Source organism: Hyperolius riggenbachi, chromosome 2 (genome assembly GCF_040937935.1).
Source record: "Hyperolius riggenbachi isolate aHypRig1 chromosome 2, aHypRig1.pri, whole genome shotgun sequence".
NCBI lineage: Eukaryota > Metazoa > Chordata > Amphibia > Anura > Hyperoliidae > Hyperolius > Hyperolius riggenbachi.
Genome location: NC_090647.1, coordinates 568,084,034 through 568,105,225, shown reverse-complemented (window position 1 = coordinate 568,105,225; position 21,192 = coordinate 568,084,034). Strand labels below are relative to the sequence as shown.

Below are 21,192 nucleotides of genomic sequence, written 5' to 3'. Positions count from 1 at the left end.
GACGGCGTGGAAAGCCTCATTAGGATCCGGAGGCTTTCCCCACCCGAGGTGAGTACCCCCCAGGGGATCTTTTTCATGTTACAGAGTCTCTTTAAGCACAGTCATGTGATGTTATGTAATGAATCACAAGCAAACCCTGAGAGTTTGAGGTTTCACAATCCATCTATGAGATGCCAGAGGCTACTGGAGTAGTCAGAAGGAATGGGGAGAATGTCACACCAACATGTATGAGCAGAGGAAGGAGAGACTTGCCTTGTAATGTAGATGGTTCCACACCATGAGGGACGCCAGGACTGTTATTAGTACAGGAAGCAGGAGGACTCGGACAGGAAACAGCTGGTGATACAGGGAGGCCTTGACATCTGTGCCAGAAACTGAGGAGAAGAGACAAATGCAACAATTACCATAATACACTGAGAGGGGCTCCAGCAATCAGTAGTATGACCAGATCACTGTTCCAACAGCTTGGTCACCTCTATCCAGTGGCGGACACAGGCAGCAGTGGGCCCCTGTGCAAAATATCAATTGTGGGCCCCCCTTCGCGCGCCGCGCCCAAAAATGGGTGCACCTATAACCTGCGGCGCAAAAAATGGGCATGGATAGAACCTGCGGCGCGTAGCGCCGCGGCAAAAAATGGGCGTGGCAATGACCGGATAAGGGCGGAGCTAACTGTAATTTAAAGTGATCCCGGGGTGAGAGTGATATGGAGGCTGCCATATTTATTTCCTTTTAAACAATACTAGTTGTCTGGCGGCCCTGCTGATCTATTTGGCTGCAGTAATAAACTGAATTACACCAGCAACAAGCATGCAGCTTAATCTTCTCAGTTCTGACAATATTGTCAGAAACCCCTGACCTGCTGCATGCTTGTTCAGGGTCTATGGTTGAAAGAATAAGAGGCAGAGGACCAGAACGGCAACCAGGCAACTGGTATTGCTTAAAAGGAGAGAAATATGGCAGCCTCAATATTATTCTCACCTCAGGTTCCCTTGAAAAGTGCAACGCAAAGACAGTGGGCCCAAGTTTTGGTGACCCTTTCCCCAGAAAATTCACATAATTGTGCAGGTTTTCTCAAGAAAATACACATAATGTGAGCAGATTTGCCCAGAAAATACATTCAATCATGTCGGCAGATTTGCCCAGAAAATACGTGCAATGATGTCGGCAGATATGCCCAGAAAATACGTGCAATGATGTCGGCAGATATGCCCAGAAAATACGTGCAATCATGTCGGCAGATATGCCCAGAAAATACGTGCAATCATGTCGGCAGATATGCCCAGAAAATACGTGCAATCATGTCGGCAGATATGCCCAGAAAATACGTGCAATCATGTCGGCAGATATGCCCAGAAAATACGTGCAATCATGTCGGCAGATATGCCCAGAAAATACGTGCAATCATGTCGGCAGATATGCCCAGAAAATACGTGCAATCATGTTGGCAGATATGCCCAGAAAATACGTGCAATCATGTCGGCAGATATGCCCAGAAAATACGTGCAATCATGTCGGCAGATATGCCCAGAAAATACGTGCAATCATGTCGGCAGATATGCCCAGAAAATACCTGCAATCATGTCGGCAGATATGCCCAGAAAATACCTGCAATCATGTCGGCAGATATGCCCAGAAAATACCTGCAATCATGTCGGCAGATATGCCCAGAAAATACCTGCAATCATGTCGGCAGATATGCCCAGAAAATACCTGCAATCATGTCGGCAGATTTGCCCAGAAAACACATGCAATCATGTAGCAAATTTGCCCAGAACATACATGCAATCATGTGGCAGACCTGCCCAGAACATACACGCAATCATGTGGCAGACCTGCCCAGAACATACACGCAATCATGTGGCAGACCTGCCCAGAACATACACCTGCTAAAATAAATAATAAAAAAAAAACATTTACTCACCTGCAGCAGCAGACCTCCTGTCCCAGCCTCCATCCGGCGCGCAGCTCCCATGGGTGGTTGGGTGGATAGGTAGCCTGGTGGGTAGGTAGGCAGCCGGGTGGGTAGGTAGGTAGCCCTTAGCCGGGTGGGTAAGTAGCCTGGTGGGTGGCTGGGTAGCCGGGTGGGTAGCCTGGTGGGTGGCTGGGTAGGCGGGTGGGTAGGTAGCCTGGTGGGTGGGTAGGTGGGTGGTTAGGTAGCTGGGTGGGTGGGTAGGTAGCCTGGTGGGTTGGTAGGTAGCCGGGTGGGTAGGTAGGTAGGTAGCCTGGTGGGTAGGTAGGTAGCCGGGTGGGTGTGTAGGTAGCCGGGTGGGTGGTTAGGTAGCCGGGTGGGTAGGTAGCCGGGTGGGTTGGTAGGTAGCCGGGTGGGTAGGTAGGTATCCGGGTGGGTAGGTAGCCGGGTGGGTGGGTAGGTAGCCGGGTGGGTAGGTAGCCAGGTAGATAGCCGGCAGGGTGGTTAGGTAGCCGGGTGGGTAGGTAGCCAGGTAGATAGCCGGCAGGGTGGTTAGGTAGCCGGGTGGGTAGCTAGGTAGCCGGGTGGGTAGGTAGCCGGGTGGGTAGGTAGCCAGGTAGATAGCCGGCAGGGTGGTTAGGTAGCCGGGTGGGTAGGTAGCCGGGTGGGTAGGTAGCCGGGTGGGTAGGTAGGTATCCGGGTGGGTAGGTAGCCGGGTGGGTGGGTAGGTAGCCGGGTGGGTGGGTAGGTAGCCGGGTGGGTAGGTAGCCAGCAGGGTGGGTAGGTAGCCGGGTGGGTAGGTAGCCAGGTAGATAGCCGGCAGGGTGGTTAGGTAGCCGGGTGGGTAGCTAGGTAGCCGGGTGGGTAGGTAGCCGGGTGGGTAGCTAGCCGGGTGGGTAGGTAGCCAGGTAGATAGCCGGCAGGGTGGTTAGGTAGCCGGGTGGGTAGCTAGGTAGCCGGGTGGGTAGGTAGCCAGGTAGATAGCCGGCAGGGTGGTCAGGTAGCCGGGTGGGTAGCTAGGTAGCCGGGTGGGTAGGTAGCCAGGTAGGTAGCCGGCAGGGTGGTTAGGTAGCCGGGTGGGTAGCTAGGTAGCCAGGTGGGTAGGTAGCCGGGTGGGTAGGTAGCCAGGTAGATAGCCGGCAGGGTGGTTAGGTAGCCGGGTGGGTAGCTAGGTAGCCGGGTGGGTAGGTAGCCAGGTAGATAGCCGGCAGGGTGGTTAGGTAGCCGGGTGGGTAGCTAGGTAGCCGGGTGGGTAGGTAGCCGGCAGGGTGGTTAGGTAGCCGGGTGGGTAGCTAGGTAGCCGGGTGGGTAGGTAGCCGGGTGGGTAGGTAGCCAGGTAGATAGCCGGCAGGGTGGTTAGGTAGCCGGGTGGGTAGCTAGGTAGCCGGGTGGGTAGGTAGCCAGGTAGATAGCCGGCAGGGTGGTCAGGTAGCCGGGTGGGTAGCTAGGTAGCCGGGTGGGTAGGTAGCCAGGTAGGTAGCCGGCAGGGTGGTTAGGTAGCCGGGTGGGTAGCTAGGTAGCCGGGTGGGTAGGTAGCCGGGTGGGTAGGTAGCCAGGTAGATAGCCGGCAGGGTGGTTAGGTAGCCGGGTGGGTAGGTAGCCAGGTAGATAGCCGGCAGGGTAGCTAGGTAGCCGGGTGGGTGGGTAGGTAGCCTGGTTAGGTAGCCGGGTAGGTAGCCGGGTGGATGGTTAGGTAGCGGGGTAGGTAGCCGGGTGGGTGGGTAAGGTAGCCGGGTGGGTAGCTATCCGGGTGGGGGGCCCGACTCCTATCCTCCCTCACTCACCTCGGGGCCCCCCTCCCGGTATGCGCTGCAGCCGGCGGGAGAGCAGAAAATACAGGAAGTCTCCGGCCGGGGCTGCAGCAGACGCTAGAGGCAGCTGCTGCTTAGTTTCCGATATGTCTCCAAAGTTGGAGACCAAGCGGCAGCTGCCGCCCCGGCCGGAGACTTCTTGTATTTTCCGCTCTCCCGCCGCATGAGGGGGGGGGGGGGGCGAGGTGAGGGGGGAGGACAGGAGTTGGGCCCCCCAGGTTTAAAAAAAAAAAAAAAAAAAAAAACCTGCAATACTTAATGGGCCCCTGAAGCAGCAGAACTTCAGGGGCCCTCGTGCGGCGGCACGGCCTGCACGGCCGTATGTCCGCCACTGCCTCTATCATTGTACTAGAGACATCATCTATACCACAGGGGGAAAAGAGGCACCCAGAAAGGATAAAATGCCTAAAATACTAAAAATGATAAAGGTGGCTTTCCCCAATGATGACACTGATGAGCTACAGTGAAAATGTTTTATTAGCACAAGGCAATGCATTTTGTGGACTCAAAACGTCCCACTTCTTCAGGCCAAAAAATTCAGTGCTGACTGTAGCAAGACACGGGTATTGATACTTCTATCTTGCTACTCTCGGCACTTCCCCCATGTTGATTACACCCCTCCTCCTGGGGGGTGATCTCCCTGAGCCCAGGCACGTTTCTAGGTGCCCTGCAGCCGTGCGGCCTTCCTGAGCGCTATTGGGAGGGGGGCGCTGTAATGGAGGGGGGAGCCACAGCCGTGGGGAGGGCAACCCGACCTCTCCCTCCCTTACTCTCCCCGGGCCGCCCTCCGTGCTCCCCCCTCAGATGCAGAGTAATGCGCAGGGAAGTGCTGTAAATAGCTACTCACCTCCCTGGTTCCAAACGCTGATCACTCACTTGCCGCCGGTATCCTCTCTGCATAGCCGGGTATACACACGCTGCTTTCTGTTTATCAGGAAGCAGCGTGTGTATCAGCGTCTATGCAGAGCAGGAGACGGGCGGCAAGTGAGTGATCAGCGATTGGAACCAGGGAGGTGAGTAGCTGTGTATAGCGCTTCCCTGCTCTCTCACTTGGCAGTCAGAGGGGGAGCACGGAGGGTGGCCTGGGGAGAGGAAGGGAGGGAAGGGAGGGAGAGGTTGGACTGTCCTCCCTGCGGCTCCCCCCTCCATTATGGGGGGGGTGGGGGGGACCTACCTACCTAACTTATACTGGGAGCAGCTATCTAATCTAACCTATACTGGGGGCAGCTACCTATCTAACCTATACTGGGGTGCAGCTACCTAATCTAATCTATACTGGGGGGCAGCTACCTAATCTAACCTATACTGGGGGGCAGCTACCTAATCTAATCTATACTGGGGGGCAGCTACCTATCTAACCTATACTGGGGGGCAGCTATCTAATCTAACCTATACTGGGGGCAGCTACCTATCTACCCTATTCTGGGGGGCAGCTACCTAATCTAACCTATACTGGGGGGCAGCTACGTATCTAACCTATACTGGGGGGCACCTGCCTATTTAACCTATACTGAGGGGCAGCTACCTATCTAACCTATACTGGAGGGCACCTACCTAATCTAACCTATACAGGGGGGAAGCTACCTATCTAACCTATACTGGGGGCAGCTATCTAATCTAACATGTATTGGGGCATCTACCTACCTAGATAGCCTATACTAGTGGCAACTATACTAGCTACCTATATTGGAGGCACCTACCTAACTAGCCTATACTGGAGGAACCTACCTATCTAACCTATGCTGGGGGCAACTATTCTGGCTACCTATATTAGAGGCACCCACCTAGCTAACCTGTACTGGGGGCACCTACCTATCTAACTTATACCGGGGGCACCTGCCTATCTAACCTATACTGGGGGCGGGCAACTATACTGGCTACCTATACTGGAGGCACCTACCTGGCTAACCTATACTAGGGGCGACTATACTGGGGCACCTATGCCTGGCTACCTATACTGGGGTACCTATTCCTGGCTACCTATACTGGGGGGGGGGACCTATACTGAGTGCAACTAGACCTGGCTAACCTATACAGCGGGCACCTATACCTGAGGGGGGGGGGGCAATTTTTACACGCTCGCCCTTGGGGCATTTTAGCCTAGAAACTGCCCTGCCTGAGCCTCAGGTCATAGGACCTCTGTTTTTCTGAGAGAGCGATCAATGTTTGTGTGAGATCCTGCACCCATGTGGAGATGGCTCTTCAAAAGCCGTTATTTGGATGGTTGCCCAACCTTTGATTGTTGATCTGTTGTAGATTGCCCCAAAACATATCATACTATCCAGGCTCCCAGTGTCTGTTTACTTTCTCAAGGTTTGCCCCATTTTAAGCCCATCATCTATGCCAGCTCATCCATCCATTTACTGCCTCTTTTTCCTTGCGTTTTTGCAGAGTGACATCATGACATGTGGAGGAACAGAACAAGGACAGCCCCCCTGAACATTTCTGCCTCCTATTCTAATTACTGAATTGGTTAAATATGTTATTCTCTACATTGCCCACTCACGGTACAGGAAGAGGGTCGTATTGCACAACGCATGACGCAGGTGACAAGTGACATTCTGTCCTCGCGGATGTTCAGCGATGGTCAACATGGACATCTTAGTGAAGGTCCCATCTTCATTCTCCATTAAGTTCTCCCATATCTGAAGGCCGGTCAGGTTGGTCCTCCAGTAAATGTCCAGTTCTGGAGGGAAAAAACTCTTAGCCTGACAGACGAGGAGATGATTCCCGGGGTCTTCCTTTAGGGTTATCATCGGTGGTGCTGGGCATAAAATACAGAAGGAGTTAATAGAGCAATAAAACAGTCATAAAAATAATTACACAGCCAGGGGGTCTGAGTCACACCACTAAAGAGGACTGAAAAGTGGGCCTATCTGAGGTTCCCACGGCCAGTAACAAGTAGGCGAGTTTGTAAATCAGTCCCTAAATATATTTCTTACTCTTCATCTTACTGAATGTGGCATCAAGAAAGATGTTTTTATTTTTTAAAGTGAACCTGTAAGGAGGAAGACCGTAAAATATGCAGCAGATGAAAGCCTCAGGATTGGGCCCTCCTCTGTCATCATTGAGCTGATGATATACAGAATCAGAATCAGAATCAGTTTATTCGCCAGGCACGACAAGGTCATGCTCGGAATTGGGTTTGGCACAAGCAATTAACAGAGTAGAGATAACAGGGCATAAAATGCAGAAGAGCATCAATACAAAAAACAAAGAACAAAAAACTAGGAACTAACTAAACTAGGGAACTGTCTGAGATCATGCTAGACAGTCGCTAGAGGAGAAAAAGAGTGAAGAAATGTAGAGCCTTGTGCTGAGGCAGCCCGACTGGGCGCCATCTTGTTCTGCATCTTTTTAGCTTTCCCTATACAGCGCTGGGACTAGTCTGATATGCTTCCATCTGTATTCAAGTGTGGCTGTACTATGCAGGCACAGGTAGCTTTGTGCTACAGTGTAAACTTGGATCATACTGGCACTCAGGAGTGCGGCTACAAGTAGTGTTGGGCGAACATCTAGATGTTCGGGTTCGGGCCGAACAGGCCGAACATGGCCGCGATGTTCGGGTGTTCGACCCGAACTCCGAACATAATGGAAGTCAATGGGGACCCGAACTTTTGTGGTTTGTAAAGCCTCCTTACATGCTACATACCCCAAATTTACAGGGTATGTGCACCTTGGGAGTGGGTACAAGAGGAAAAAAAAATTAGCAAAAAGAGCTAATAGTTTTTGAGAAAATCGATTTTAAAGTTTCAAAGGGAAAACTGTCTTTTAAATGCGGGAAATGTCTGTTTACTTTGCACAGGTAACATGTTTTTTGTCGGCATGCAGTCATAAATGTAATACATATAAGAGGTTCCAGGAAAAGGGACCGATAACGCTAACCCAGCAGCAGCACACGTGATGGAACAGGAGGAGGGTGGCGCAGGAGGAGGAGAAGGCCACGCTTTGTGAGACACAACAACCCAGGCCTTGCATGAGGGCAAGAAGCGTGCGGATAGCATGCTTTGTACCGCCATGCAGTCATAAATGTAATAAAGATAAGTGGTTCAATAAACAGGGACCACGCGGCAACGCTAACCCAGCAGCAGCAGACGTGATGGAACAGGAGGAGGCGCAGGAGGAGAAGGCCACGCTTTGTGAGACACAACAACCCAGGCCTTGCATGAGGGCAAGAAGCGTGCGGATAGCATGCTTTGTACCGCCATGCAGTCATAAATGTAATAAAGATAAGTGGTTCAATAAACAGGGACCACGCGGCAACGCTAACCCAGCAGCAGCAGACGTGATGGAACAGGAGGAGGCGCAGGAGGAGAAGGCCACGCTTTGTGAGACACAACAACCCAGGCCTTGCATGAGGGCAAGAAGCGTGCGGATAGCATGCTTTGTACCGCCATGCAGTCATAAATGTAATAAAGATAAGTGGTTCAATAAACAGGGACCACGCGGCAACGCTAACCCAGCAGCAGCAGACGTGATGGAACAGGAGCAGGCGCAGGAGGAGAAGGCCACGCTTTGTGAGACACAACAACCCAGGCCTTGCATGAGGGCAAGAAGCGTGCGGATAGCATGCTTTGTACCGCCATGCAGTCATAAATGTAATAAAGATAAGTGGTTCAATAAACAGGGACCACGCGGCAACGCTAACCCAGCAGCAGCAGACGTGATGGAACAGGAGCAGGCGCAGGAGGAGAAGGCCACGCTTTGTGAGACACAACAACCCAGGCCTTGCATGTGGACAAAAAGCGTGCGGATATAGCAGCAATGCTTTTTGCCGCCATGCAGTCATAAATGTAATACAGATGAGAGGTTCAATAAACAGGGCCCGGAAACGCAACACCATCCCAGATGTTCATTGGTCATGTTACTTGGTTGGGGTCCTGGAGTGTTGCGTAGTCATTTCCAATCCAGGATTGATTCATTTTAATTTGAGTCAGACGGTCTGCATTTTCTGTAGAGAGGCGGATACGCCGATCTGTGACGATGCCTCCGGCAGCACTGAAACAGCGTTCCGACATAACGCTGGCTGCCGGGCAAGCCAGCACCTCTATTGCGTACATTGCCAGTTCGTGCCAGGTGTCTAGCTTCGATACCCAATAGTTGAAGGGTGCAGATGGATGGTTCGACACAGCTACGCCATCTGACATGTAGTCCTTGACCATCTTCTCCAGGCGATCGGTATTGGAGGTGGATCTGCACGCTTGCTGTTCAGTGGGCTGCGGCTGCATGGGTGTCAGAAAATTTTCCCACTCCAAGGACACTGCCGATACCATTCCCTTTTGGGTACTAGCTGCGGCTTGCGTTGTTTGCTGCCCTCCTGGTCGTCCTGGGTTTGCGGAAGTCAGTCTGTCTGCGTACAACTGGCTAGAGGAGGGGGAGGATGTCAATCTCCTCTCTAAAGTCTCCACAAGGGCCTGCTGGTATTCTTCCATTTTGACCTGTCTGACTGTTTCTTCAAGCAGTTTTGGAACATTGTGTTTGTACCGTGGATCCAGAAGGGTATAAACCCAGTAATTGGTGTTGTCCAGAATGCGCACAATGCGTGGGTCACGTTCAATGCAGTCTAGCATGAATTGAGCCATGTGTGCCAGAGTCCTACCAGAATCCTCATCATCCTCTTGTGAGCGTTGTGATAGTTGTTGTGATGCATCATAGTCGTCACCTTCCTCCTGGTCTGCTTCTGCTGACCATTCGCGTTGAATTGTGGAAGTCCAACGTGCACCGCTCTGGCCCTCGTCAGTGGTGGCATGAAATTCCTGCTCCAACTCCAGCTGTTCCTCCTCCTCTTCTTCGTCATAGCTGCTGGGGCCAGCGTTCCCTGAGGCGGATGGCCTGATGTTGGTACCATCACGCTGATCGTTTTCTCCTTCAGATTCCCCCAGTTGCATCATGACAGCTGTTTCCTTGATTTTTAACATCGACCTCTTCAGTAAACACAGCAGTGGTATGGTAATGCTGACTGAAGAGTTGTCACTGCTCACAAGCAACGTGGATTGCTCAAAATTTTGGAGGACTTGGCAGAGGTCCAACATGTTGGCCCAATCGGATCCACAGAAGCTTGGCAGCTGGCCGGATGCGCCTCGGTACTGCGCCGTCATGTACTGGACCACTGCACTCTTCTGCTCGCAAAAGCGGGCTAGCATGTGCAGCGTAGAATTCCAGCGCGTAGGGACATCACACAGCAAGCGATGGTGGGGGAGATTGAAGCGCTCCTGCATCTTGGCGAGTGCCCCCGAAGCTGTACTGGAATTTCTACAATGTTTGGACACTCGACGCACCTTCAACAGCAGATCGGGCACGCCTGGGTATGTCCTCAGGAACCGCTGAACTACTAGGTTCATCACGTGCGCCAGGCAAGGGATGTGTGTCAGCTTAGCCAACCTTAAAGCGCGAATGAGATTACTCCCATTATCACACACAACCATGCCCGGTTTCAGGTCCAGCGGTGCCAGCCACAAATCCGTCTGTTCCTTTATTCCCCTCCAAATTTCCTCCCCTGTGTGCTGCTTATCCCCAAGGCAGATTAGCTTCAGCAACGCTTGCTGACGCATGCCAACAGCTGTGCTGCACTGCTTCCACGATCCTACTGCTGCTGGGTTAGCGTTTCCGGATGAGGTACAGCTTTGAGATGCGTTGGAGGAGAAGGAGTCAGAGAGGTAGGTGCTGCTGTTATCCAGTGGGAGGGACGGCGGTGCAGCTGTTTGTGGCGTGGGCAACACCCGTGCCGTAGCAGGTGAGGAATCGCTGCCAGGCTCCACAAGGTTCACCCAGTGCGCGGTAAGGGAGATGTATCGACCCTGGCCGAACGCACTCGTCCAGGTGTCAGTGGTGAGGTGAACCTTGCAGGCAACGGCATTCTTCAAGCTTCGGGTTATTTTGCTGACCACGTGCTCATGCAACTCAGGCACTGCAGAGCGTGCAAAGTGGTAGCGGCTGGGAACCACGTAACGTGGGATGGCCACTGACATCATGCCCTTGAAGCTGTTTGTCTCCACCAATCGATATGGCAGCATTTCGCAGGCCAGAAGCTTGGCTATGCTGGCTGTTACTGCCACGGCCCGGGGGTCATTTGCTGGCAATTTCCTCTTGCGCTCAAACATCTCCGACACAGACAACTGAACCGTAGCGCTGCACACGGAAGGGCTGTTGGTTGTTGTGTTTGATGAACACTGGGAGACCTCAAGAGCACTACTCCGGAAAGTGACAGTGTCAGCGTCGTCTGATGTTTGTGAATGTTGTGAACCACGCAATGGCTGGGCTACTGCTGCTGCTGAGGCGGGTCTGGTGGTGAGTCTGGTGAACCCAAGGGAGGCAGTGTTGTTTCTGGTACCCTGTCCTGACGCGTTTGCCCAAAGAGTGGGATGTTTGGATAGCATGTGACGGCTCATGCTGGTGGTGGAGAGGTTGTTAATATTTTTCCCCCTGCTCAGGCGGGTCTTGCACACCTTGCAAATCGCCATGGTAACATCCTCAGTGCAGTCTTCAAAGAAAGCCCAGACTTTGGAGCACCTGCCTCCTTGCTGGCGATTTCTGTTTGCTCCTCTTTTGCCTCTCACTTGAACTTCCACGCTTGTGGTGCCTGAAATTGCGCGCCGCCTACCTTGTGGCACAAGGCGAACTCGTGCAGCAGTGTGTTCTTCAACAGACTCATCTGTGCTGCTGCTACGACGGCGATGTTCTCGTTCACAAACAAAATCTGGGTCTCTGTCCACATTGTCCATACCCTCCTCTTCCATCTCCTCAAACTCGTCATATGTCATTGTGGGCCACCGCCGTGGAGTAGAGCTCCCCACAACAACCTCTGCGCAGCACACTCCAACGTCGTCTTCCAGATCTTGTCGGCCGACCTCCTGCAATTGCAACCCCTCCTGCCCAAATTGCTCTGGGATTTGGGTTTCCGAGTCCTCTTCGGACTCGCCTTGTATTTCAGTGCGCGGTGCATTTCCCACAGTTAACGGTTGTGAATCCAGGCACAACATTTCTGGCTGTTCCTCCATTGACCTTTGAAAGGTGGAAGTTTGTTGGGCTGGGAATAGCTCCTGCGAATACCCCATTGTGTCCTGAGGTAATTCATCGGACTGGTTATCTGGCAGTTGTGTGCGTGGTGTCGCTGCCGGTTGTGTCAGCTTTGTGCCCACTGGCTCCTTGTAACTGGCTGAGGACTCGGACCTCGTGCGTGATGTGCTGGTGCTGCTTAACCCACTGCTGGACGCTTGAGAGGTCATCCAAGTAATTATCTGGTCCTGTTCTTTTGGATTTGTGAGGGTTGTTGTCCTGGACAACATGGGCGGTATTGAGTGGGTTTTCTTGGGTGCTCCCCTGTGGCCTGTACGTGAACCGTCAGGGGAAACACCTCTTCCCTTGCCCCTCCCTCTTTCACCGGATTTCTTCCTCATTTCACTTATCCTTACAGTACACGCTGACTGGCAGCAGTACAGTGGCAGTACAGAAATGCTATACAGTACCACTATTCCCAGCAGCGACACAGAGCACAATGCTATACAGTGACGGGTGAGCGGTGTACCACTATTCCCAGCAGCGACACAGAGCACAATGCTATACAGTGACGGGTGAGCGGTGTACCACTATTCCCAGCAGCGACACAGAGCACAATGCTATACAGTGGCGAACGAGCGGTGTACCACTATTCCCAGCAGACACAGAACAGTACACAGAATGCTATATAGTGTGGCTGAACGAGCGGTGTACCACTATTCCCAGCAGACACAGAACAGTACACAGAATGCTATATAGTGTGGCTGAACGAGCGGTGTACTACTGTTCCCAGCAGACACAGAACAGTACACAGAATGCTATATAGTGTGGCTGAACGAGCGGTGTACTACTGTTCCCAGCAGACACAGAACAGTACACAGAATGCTATATAGTGTGGCTGAACGAGCGGTGTACTACTGTTCCCAGCAGACACAGAACAGTACACAGAATGCTATATAGTGTGGCTGAACGAGCGGTGTACCACTGTTCCCAGCAGACACAGAACAGTACACAGAATGCTATATAGTGTGGCTGAACGAGCGGTGTACCACTATTCCCAGCAGACACAGAACAGTACACAGAATGCTATATAGTGTGGCTGAACGAGCGGTGTACCACTGTTCCCAGCAGACACAGAACAGTACACAGAATGCTATATAGTGTGGCTGAACGAGCGGTGTACCACTGTTCCCAGCAGACACAGAACAGTACACAGAATGCTATATAGTGTGGCTGAACGAGCGGTGTACCACTATTCCCAGCAGACACAGAACAGTACACAGAATGCTATATAGTGTGGCTGAACGAGCGGTGTACTACTGTTCCCAGCAGACACAGAACAGTACACAGAATGCTATATAGTGTGGCTGAACGAGCGGTGTACTACTGTTCCCAGCAGACACAGAACAGTACACAGAATGCTATATAGTGTGGCTGAACGAGCGGTGTACTACTGTTCCCAGCAGACACAGAACAGTACACAGAATGCTATATAGTGTGGCTGAACGAGCGGTGTACTACTGTTCCCAGCAGACACAGAACAGTACACAGAATGCTATATAGTGTGGCTGAACGAGCGGTGTACTACTGTTCCCAGCAGACACAGAACAGTACACAGAATGCTATATAGTGTGGCTGAACGAGCGGTGTACCACTGTTCCCAGCAGACACAGAACAGTACACAGAATGCTATATAGTGTGGCTGAACGAGCGGTGTACCACTATTCCCAGCAGACACAGAACAGTACACAGAATGCTATATAGTGTGGCTGAACGAGCGGTGTACTACTGTTCCCAGCAGACACAGAACAGTACACAGAATGCTATATAGTGTGGCTGAACGAGCGGTGTACCACTGTTCCCAGCAGACACAGAACAGTACACAGAATGCTATATAGTGTGGCTGAACGAGCGGTGTACTACTGTTCCCAGCAGACACAGAACAGTACACAGAATGCTATATAGTGTGGCTGAACGAGCGGTGTACTACTGTTCCCAGCAGACACAGAACAGTACACAGAATGCTATATAGTGTGGCTGAACGAGCGGTGTACTACTGTTCCCAGCAGACACAGAACAGTACACAGAATGCTATATAGTGTGGCTGAACGAGCGGTGTACTACTGTTCCCAGCAGACACAGAACAGTACACAGAATGCTATATAGTGTGGCTGAACGAGCGGTGTACCACTGTTCCCAGCAGACACAGAACAGTACACAGAATGCTATATAGTGTGGCTGAACGAGCGGTGTACTACTGTTCCCAGCAGACACAGAACAGTACACAGAATGCTATATAGTGTGGCTGAACGAGCGGTGTACTACTGTTCCCAGCAGACACAGAACAGTACACAGAATGCTATATAGTGTGGCTGAACGAGCGGTGTACTACTGTTCCCAGCAGACACAGAACAGTACACAGAATGCTATATAGTGTGGCTGAACGAGCGGTGTACTACTGTTCCCAGCAGACACAGAACAGTACACAGAATGCTATATAGTGTGGCTGAACGAGCGGTGTACTACTGTTCCCAGCAGACACAGAACAGTACACAGAATGCTATATAGTGTGGCTGAACGAGCGGTGTACTACACACAATGACTGGGGGGGACCCTGGCTAGCGTGGCTGGAGCGCGAACTACCCTGCCTGCCTACCCAAAGCTAAACCCACAGACAAATGGCGGAGATATGACGTGGTTCGGGTATTTATTTACCCGAACCACGTGACAGTTCGGCCAATCAGAGCGCGTTCGGGTCCGAACCACGTGACCCGTTCGGCCAATCACATGCGCTCTTAGTTCGGCCATATGACGGTGCTCGGCCGAACTCGAACATCACCCGAACAGGGTGTTGTTCTGCAGAACCCGAACAGTGGCGAACACTGTTCGCCCAACACTAGCTACAAGGAGGAGAAGGGTCCCTGCCAGGCCTTATAGAGTCGAGGTAGACCATTCAGAGTCCTCCCCCCCTCACCAAGGTGAATATGTAACTTTTAATGTTTTTCTCCGTACAGGTGCACTGTAAAGAGGAACTGTAACCCAGAATTGAACTTTACCCCAATCAGTAGCTGATGCCCACTTTTCCACCAGAAATCTTTACCTTTTCTCATATAGATCATCAGGGGGGTCTGTATGGCTGATATTGTGGTGAAACCCCTCCCACAGTGTGATGTCAGGGCCTAGGTCCTGATAGTTTCCTGTCTGTGAACAGTGTTGCATTTTTGGAAATTGTTGGAAATAACAGCTGTGTCCAACTGCCAAACAAGCAACAGAACTTAGCAAGATCCACTGCTCTTTCCGCCAGAGCGAGTGTGATCCAAGTATAGAAACAGAAGGAGCTACCAGTAGCAACCGCTGCTCTGGTTAGCACCCAACAGACAGACAGAACAGGCAACACAAATATACAACCTGACTGAACTAGAGGGGTGTCTAATACAGCCCCCAGAATTACTCTAGGTTAACTAACAATCCAACAGAGAAGGCTGACACTCCAGGAGTGTGTTTACAAACCGTTATGACCAGAGAAGCCTTCTGGTCAGCAGAAGGCTTTTACACTGCCAGCCCTCAAACGAGACAGCTGAGCAATTTGCATGTATGCAAATCTCTCAGCAAAGCAACTCTGAAAGTTGCAAGATGAAGCCAGGTCTCTTTTCCAGAGACCTGCATCTCTCAGACATAAGGAATGGTCAAACAGCTGGCTGCCTGTGCAGCCAGCTGAGCGGATCATTACAGTTTTCAAGGGCTCATCCCTTCATCTGGAATGACTGGGCCTCTTTTTTCCACCTCCTTTTGGTTGCACTGAATGCACTGGATCTGCACAATCTACAAGACATACAGTAACTGTATAATCTCACCTGTGACCAGCAGCCGAGTGCCGCTGCCGTAGTGGGATTCCAGTGTGGAGTCCAGGAAGGCGCAGACATAATCTCCGTTGTCTCTGGGGGTGACGGAGGAGATGAAGAGGGAGCGAGGCGTGATGCTGATTCTGGAGGCGTTCACCACGAGGCTTTTAGAGCCGTTCACCTTCCAGTAATTATGGGTGATCTGAGTCCAGCCCGGAGTGCGGATAGCACAGGACATCTGCGCCGTGTAACCAGCCAATAGTTGCAGGTGTGGAGGATGCTGGACCACGGCCACCAAGGAGACGCCTGCAGGACAGATTCACACAGGCCTAATTTCATATAATTTACATTGAAGTCAATACCGCCAACTTTATAATAGCAAAGCCACCAGTTTTTGAGAAAATTGTTTTAAAAAAATCAAATGTAAATGGATTTTAAGCTCAGTGCAATGACATGGTCTATGTTTAGCAGCAGCGCGCCTGTGTTGTTCAGTATTAGGCATACTGTCTCTCTTCCTGTGTCAATATTTACAATTTGACGCCAGGCTGTATAGCTCCCACCACTATTTGGGCACCGGGCTCCAGAGCTGAAATTACAGCAGCAATTCTCTGTGTCACGGTGTTGCTTTGTGTAGATTCCAGAGCTCTCTGCTCCAGATTACAAGCCTTGCTTGCTGCTCCCTTCATTCACCCCCCCCTTGACTCTACAATGGCTCCCATGAGCCAAATTCACTGTGTTGCTTTGTGTAGATGCTGGGGCTTACTGCTCCCTTCACACCCCCTGAGACTTCAAACCTCTTTTGCTATTGGGTCACAGGCGCCTAATGTCTTCTATATAGTCGCCTCTTTGTGGCAGTCTACAGTGGCAGCCAGCTACAGGCATCAGGCCTCAGCAGTAAGAGGGAGCTACAGCCACTATGGGACTGGGCTCAAACTTCAGCAGACGGGAGACATTCTTGATTTTCGGGGACACAGTCGCTGCTGATTTCGCAAGACACAGCGAAGGTGGGTGAGGAGAACGACAGCTGTAACTGGGTTAGTGTTAGTGTTAGGCATATTTAGAGGGGGTGTAGTGTTAGGTATAGATAGGTGGAGGGTTAGTGTGAGAATTAGGTTACAGAAGGGCATAGTAGAAAGTGACTATAATTACCGATATTCTACTATCTGGAATTGGAGATAGTAGAATAGTAGTAGAATTCTTCTTGTGCCCATTTTATCAGGTCCATCTGTTACATGTAAGTGGCGTCAGTAGCACAAAAATTAAAGTTATGGGTAATGTTCCGAGTGTGGGAATGTGTCAGAAACATGAATAACTGTTCAGAGAGTGGGAAGGAATCGGAAGTATGGGGCAAAGTGCAGGAAATGTTCAGAATGTGGAAAATGGGAAGGATGAAATCCATGACGCTGGACAGGCTATTAACAGTACCTTTTCAGAGTGTGGGAAAAAGAAATTGAGTGAAAAAAAAACCTGGGAGTAGGATTTTTGGGAAATTGAGCCAATGTGGTCCAAAACCTGGAATGTGAAGGTTCAGAGTGTGGGAAAAAGGGAAGCCAAGGAGTGATGCCCAAAGTATGAAACATTGTCATGTAAAGGCGTAAGGAGTGGATGTCCTGCACTGAGTGAGGAGGAGTTCAGAGTGTGGGAAATGGTAAAGTAATGCTGAAAGTGGTAAAGGTGCAGGAAGCAGAAAATAGTTACCTAGTACTCCTGTCTGTAGTGTAGAAAGGAGAAACAGGAAAATAAATCCTAAAATAAGGGAAGTGAACCTGATGGGGCATAAATAACTGAGAACGTGGGCAGAAAAGTGGGAAATGGTCATAGGCAGCTTGGGAGGGGGGGATCTCTGTCATTTTTTAAATGAGTTTAAAAACAATAGAAATTGATTTTCTCAAAAACTACAAGCTTTCTTCGAAAAATTGTGTATTTTACTTGTTTCTACTTTTTTTCTTAACATGTCTTTTTAATTTTAGCGACGATAGAAGGTGTGGGGGCTTACTGCGACAGTCAGCCGTATTAACTTCAACGTAAATTACGTAATTACGCAAAAATAAGAATAGATTATGTGCAATCAATTGAATTTAAAAAATACATTTACATGTAGTCGTAATTGCAATATTTCATGTAAAATTTTGCTTTGTTTCATTCTTCACTGCACAGTCTGCCTGTTATCAGCTCTGATAAGAATCCCCGATTGAGCATTCAGTCTAGCTTTGCCCTGGAATGATTATAGCTGAGTCAGGCTTCTGTGATGTCTTTTCAAACCCAAGTCTGCCCCCTCCTGGCTCTGCATTCCTGCTAGGAGGATACATAGAAGGAAATCAGAGCCACAAGGGGCAGACTTGGGTTGAAAAGACATCACAGAAGCCTGACTCAGCTATAATCATTCCGGGGCAAAGCTAGACTGAATGATCAGTTGGGGATTCTTATCAGAGCTGATAAGAAGCAGATTTAGCAGAGAAGAATGAAACAAAGAGCAGGGTAGGTGTTTACTGTCATGTTCCCATTGATATATATGGTAAAATACATGAGGGTGCTTCGTCTCTGGTTCTCTTTAAAGTGAGCCTGAGGTAAGAGAGATATGGAGGCTGCCATTTTAGCCATAGCCCCTGAACAAGCACGCAGCAGATCAGGGGTTTCTGACATTATTGTCAGATCTGACAAGATTAGCTGCATGCTTGTTTCTGGTGTGATTCAGCCACTACTGCAGCCAAATAGATCAGCAGGGCTCCCTGGCAACTGGTATTGTGTAACAGGAAATAAATATGGCAGCCTCCATATCCCTCTCACCTCGGGTTCACTTTAAGGAAGTGCTCCTAATCCTAGCTTCTTTCCAACACTTCTTTCACTTGTATGTCAAACGTTTCTTTTTTTCTCATTTTGCTGATTGTGGCTTATAGCTGATGATAACCCAAAATTCTGTGTCTCAGAAAATTAGGATATTGTGAAAAAGTTAAATATTATAGACTCAAGGCCCATATGCAATTACCTTTTTCTTTTCATCTTGCATCTAAAATAAACTTTGCAGTTGGAAAAGTACCAAAAAGTAGTTGAAAAGTACTATCAATATAATGTTGAGTATTTTTGTGCTTGCTGGTGATTTAAAATGCATTTTATTTACAACTTGTGAAAATTTCACCAAGGAGAAAACTCAGGTGATAAAATGAATTGCATACAGGCCTTTATTCAGTTCTCCTAAGTTTTCTCCTGCGGTTTAATTTTTCATCTTCTGTTTAAAATAATCTCAGCAATTGAAAAAGTTCCCTACAGTAGGCAAAAAGGTCCTGTCACAAAGAATCGTTCTGAGCGTTTTCTTGCTTGTTGGCAGAGTTGTTTGCAAATTTTCGGCAAAGCCATTTTCGCATTGAAAATGCTACTTTTTTTTCAATTTTGAGAAAATATTTGCAAAAAAAGCTTGTATTTGTGCATTTTTTGTGAAAACGCAAAAATCTATATATTACTGTGAAAACTTGCGAAACCGCGGAAAACAATATTTTTAACGCAAAAATTATTACCACAGAAGCATGATGATCTATATTTTTACCTCGGAAATGCTAAAAAATATAAATAACAAAACTTATTTTCGATGGCATTTTCGCTCGAAAATCGAATTTAACATTATTTCCACAAAAATTAACATTATTTTCATAAAAACCTTAAGAGAAAAAGTAATTGAATAAGGGCCTTTGTGTCTCAATCCTCTCCGATAATCAACCCCAAACCCCTGCAAAGAGTTTTTTAAATGGTATCTCAGCCAGGTTAAGTAGGCCACAGAATCATGGGGAAGGCTTCTGACAATCAAGCCATTGTATCAAAATGGGGGTTCCGAAAGAAGAACCCCGAATACTTAAATTACCCTAATTAAGAGTGATTTACACCCTCATTGTGTCTCCCTCTCTGGAACCTTTGCTCCTCCCAGGAGATCCTCCTGTCCTCTAGTTTGGTCACCTCCCCTCACTCTCACATCCAGGACTTCTCACGAGTGTTACCTCTCCTTTGTAACTCTCTCCTACACCCTGTCCCTCAGAGCCTGGAAACCCTCATATGCCCTCTTCAGACAAACATATAATATGTCATCTGATCGCCCCTTTATCCCTCCCCTGGTGTCTCCACCCCCCTGCTCTCTAGATTGTAAGCTGGCAAAGCCAGGGAAGATGCCTTACGTTGTGTACCTACCTCCGATGACCAGCAGGATAGCTACATGGTCCATAATGTCCCCTGAGACGTGATCAAGCCTCTGATATGTTACAGACAATACTAGGTACAGCGGAACAGTCAGCAAGGCAGGAAACCACACCTCACCCGGCCACATGAAATGGTAGCTGAACACACCACAATGTCTGCTTCCTTTACCTGGACTCTGTGCATTGTGTCGTGTCACCCAGTGAGTATCAAGAGACCCACATCTACAGATATACGATATCTCGTATTTCACGCATTGTATGAGTAACCTCAAAGCAAAAATGTACAGAAAGGAAAGAGTTACTGTCTACAACTTTACAATAATAATAATAATACAGTCCAAAAACATTTGTGAAGTGCTTTTCTCCCATAGGTCTAAAAGCGCATATCCTATATCCTGTCCAGCTGTGGGCACTGTTCAGAAATCGATTTTCTCAAAAACTACAAGATCTTTTTAAAAAACAAAAAATTGACTTGTTTCCACTATTTCCTTTAACAAACGTAGCATTTTGGTGACTATAGCGTGTATAGAATGTGAAGAGAGGGAAACCGAGAGCCCGATATGGTGACGGTGTAGTATGTTAATGTAATGGTATCTGGTGATAAAGAAGGTGATTATACTCACAAAGGTAGGTCGCCACCAAGGCAACCACTGGGCGAGCAGGCGGGGAGAATTATAACCTGACCCCGCTCAGGTCTAAGAAGTCGCTCTCTGTAGATGGGAAAAAGTGGGGATACACCCCTCCACCAAGGGTGGATTAAATTATTTTGTAGCAGGAAAACAGAGGCGCCAGGTAGAGTAAAATTAATTAAAATCGTTAAAAAGGGCGAAGTGGGTGGACTCACCTCCCTTCTGGAAGAAATGGCCGGACAACGGGCAAGTTACTTGCAGTTTAAAGTAACATTTAATAATAACTCCAAAAGTGCAACGCGTTTCACGGGTAACAGTCCCGCTTCTTCAGGCAAACAATTTTTGGAGGGTACTACCCCAGTACCCTCCAAATGTTACTTTAAACTGCAAGTAACCTGCCCGTTGTCCGGCCATTTCTTCCAGAAGGGAGGTGAGTCCATCCACTTCGCCCTTTTTAACGATTTTAATTAATTTTACTCTACCCGGCGCCTCTGTTATCCTGCTACAAAATAGCGTGTATAGAGGCATTGCTATCAACTGCTAAAATCAGCACGAAATTATACATAATTACACATGGAAGAAAGGACGTCCGGGGTGAAAATAAACTGAGATAAACCATTGTATCTCTCCTCCTTCTCCTAAGAATGACTTTTTAACTACTTTAGCTTTTAGGACGTAGCTCCTACATCCAAAAATGCATGCTGGCCGGACATAGGAGCTACGTCCATGAAAAAAAATGGAGCCGCTGGGGTTCACAAGGCCGCAACCCCAGGGGTGCTCAGGGCCGCCCGTTAGCCTGGAGATCAATGAATGGGAACACAGTTC

General features: G+C 49.3%; 1 protein-coding gene across 1 annotated transcript; it reads right to left on the bottom strand.

Annotated features, from left to right (window-relative positions):
* Positions 1 to 213: 213 nt before the first annotated feature.
* LOC137545309 (uncharacterized) lies at positions 214 to 19,922 on the bottom strand. The gene is made up of 5 exons (XM_068266424.1): positions 19,908 to 19,922; positions 19,731 to 19,791; positions 15,570 to 15,863; positions 6,227 to 6,484; positions 214 to 374 (listed from the first exon to the last, which is right to left on the bottom strand). Exons 1-5 carry the CDS (start codon positions 19,920 to 19,922, stop codon positions 214 to 216), a joined length of 789 nt encoding a protein of 262 aa, XP_068122525.1.
* Between the last annotated feature and the right edge of the window lie 1,270 nt (positions 19,923 to 21,192).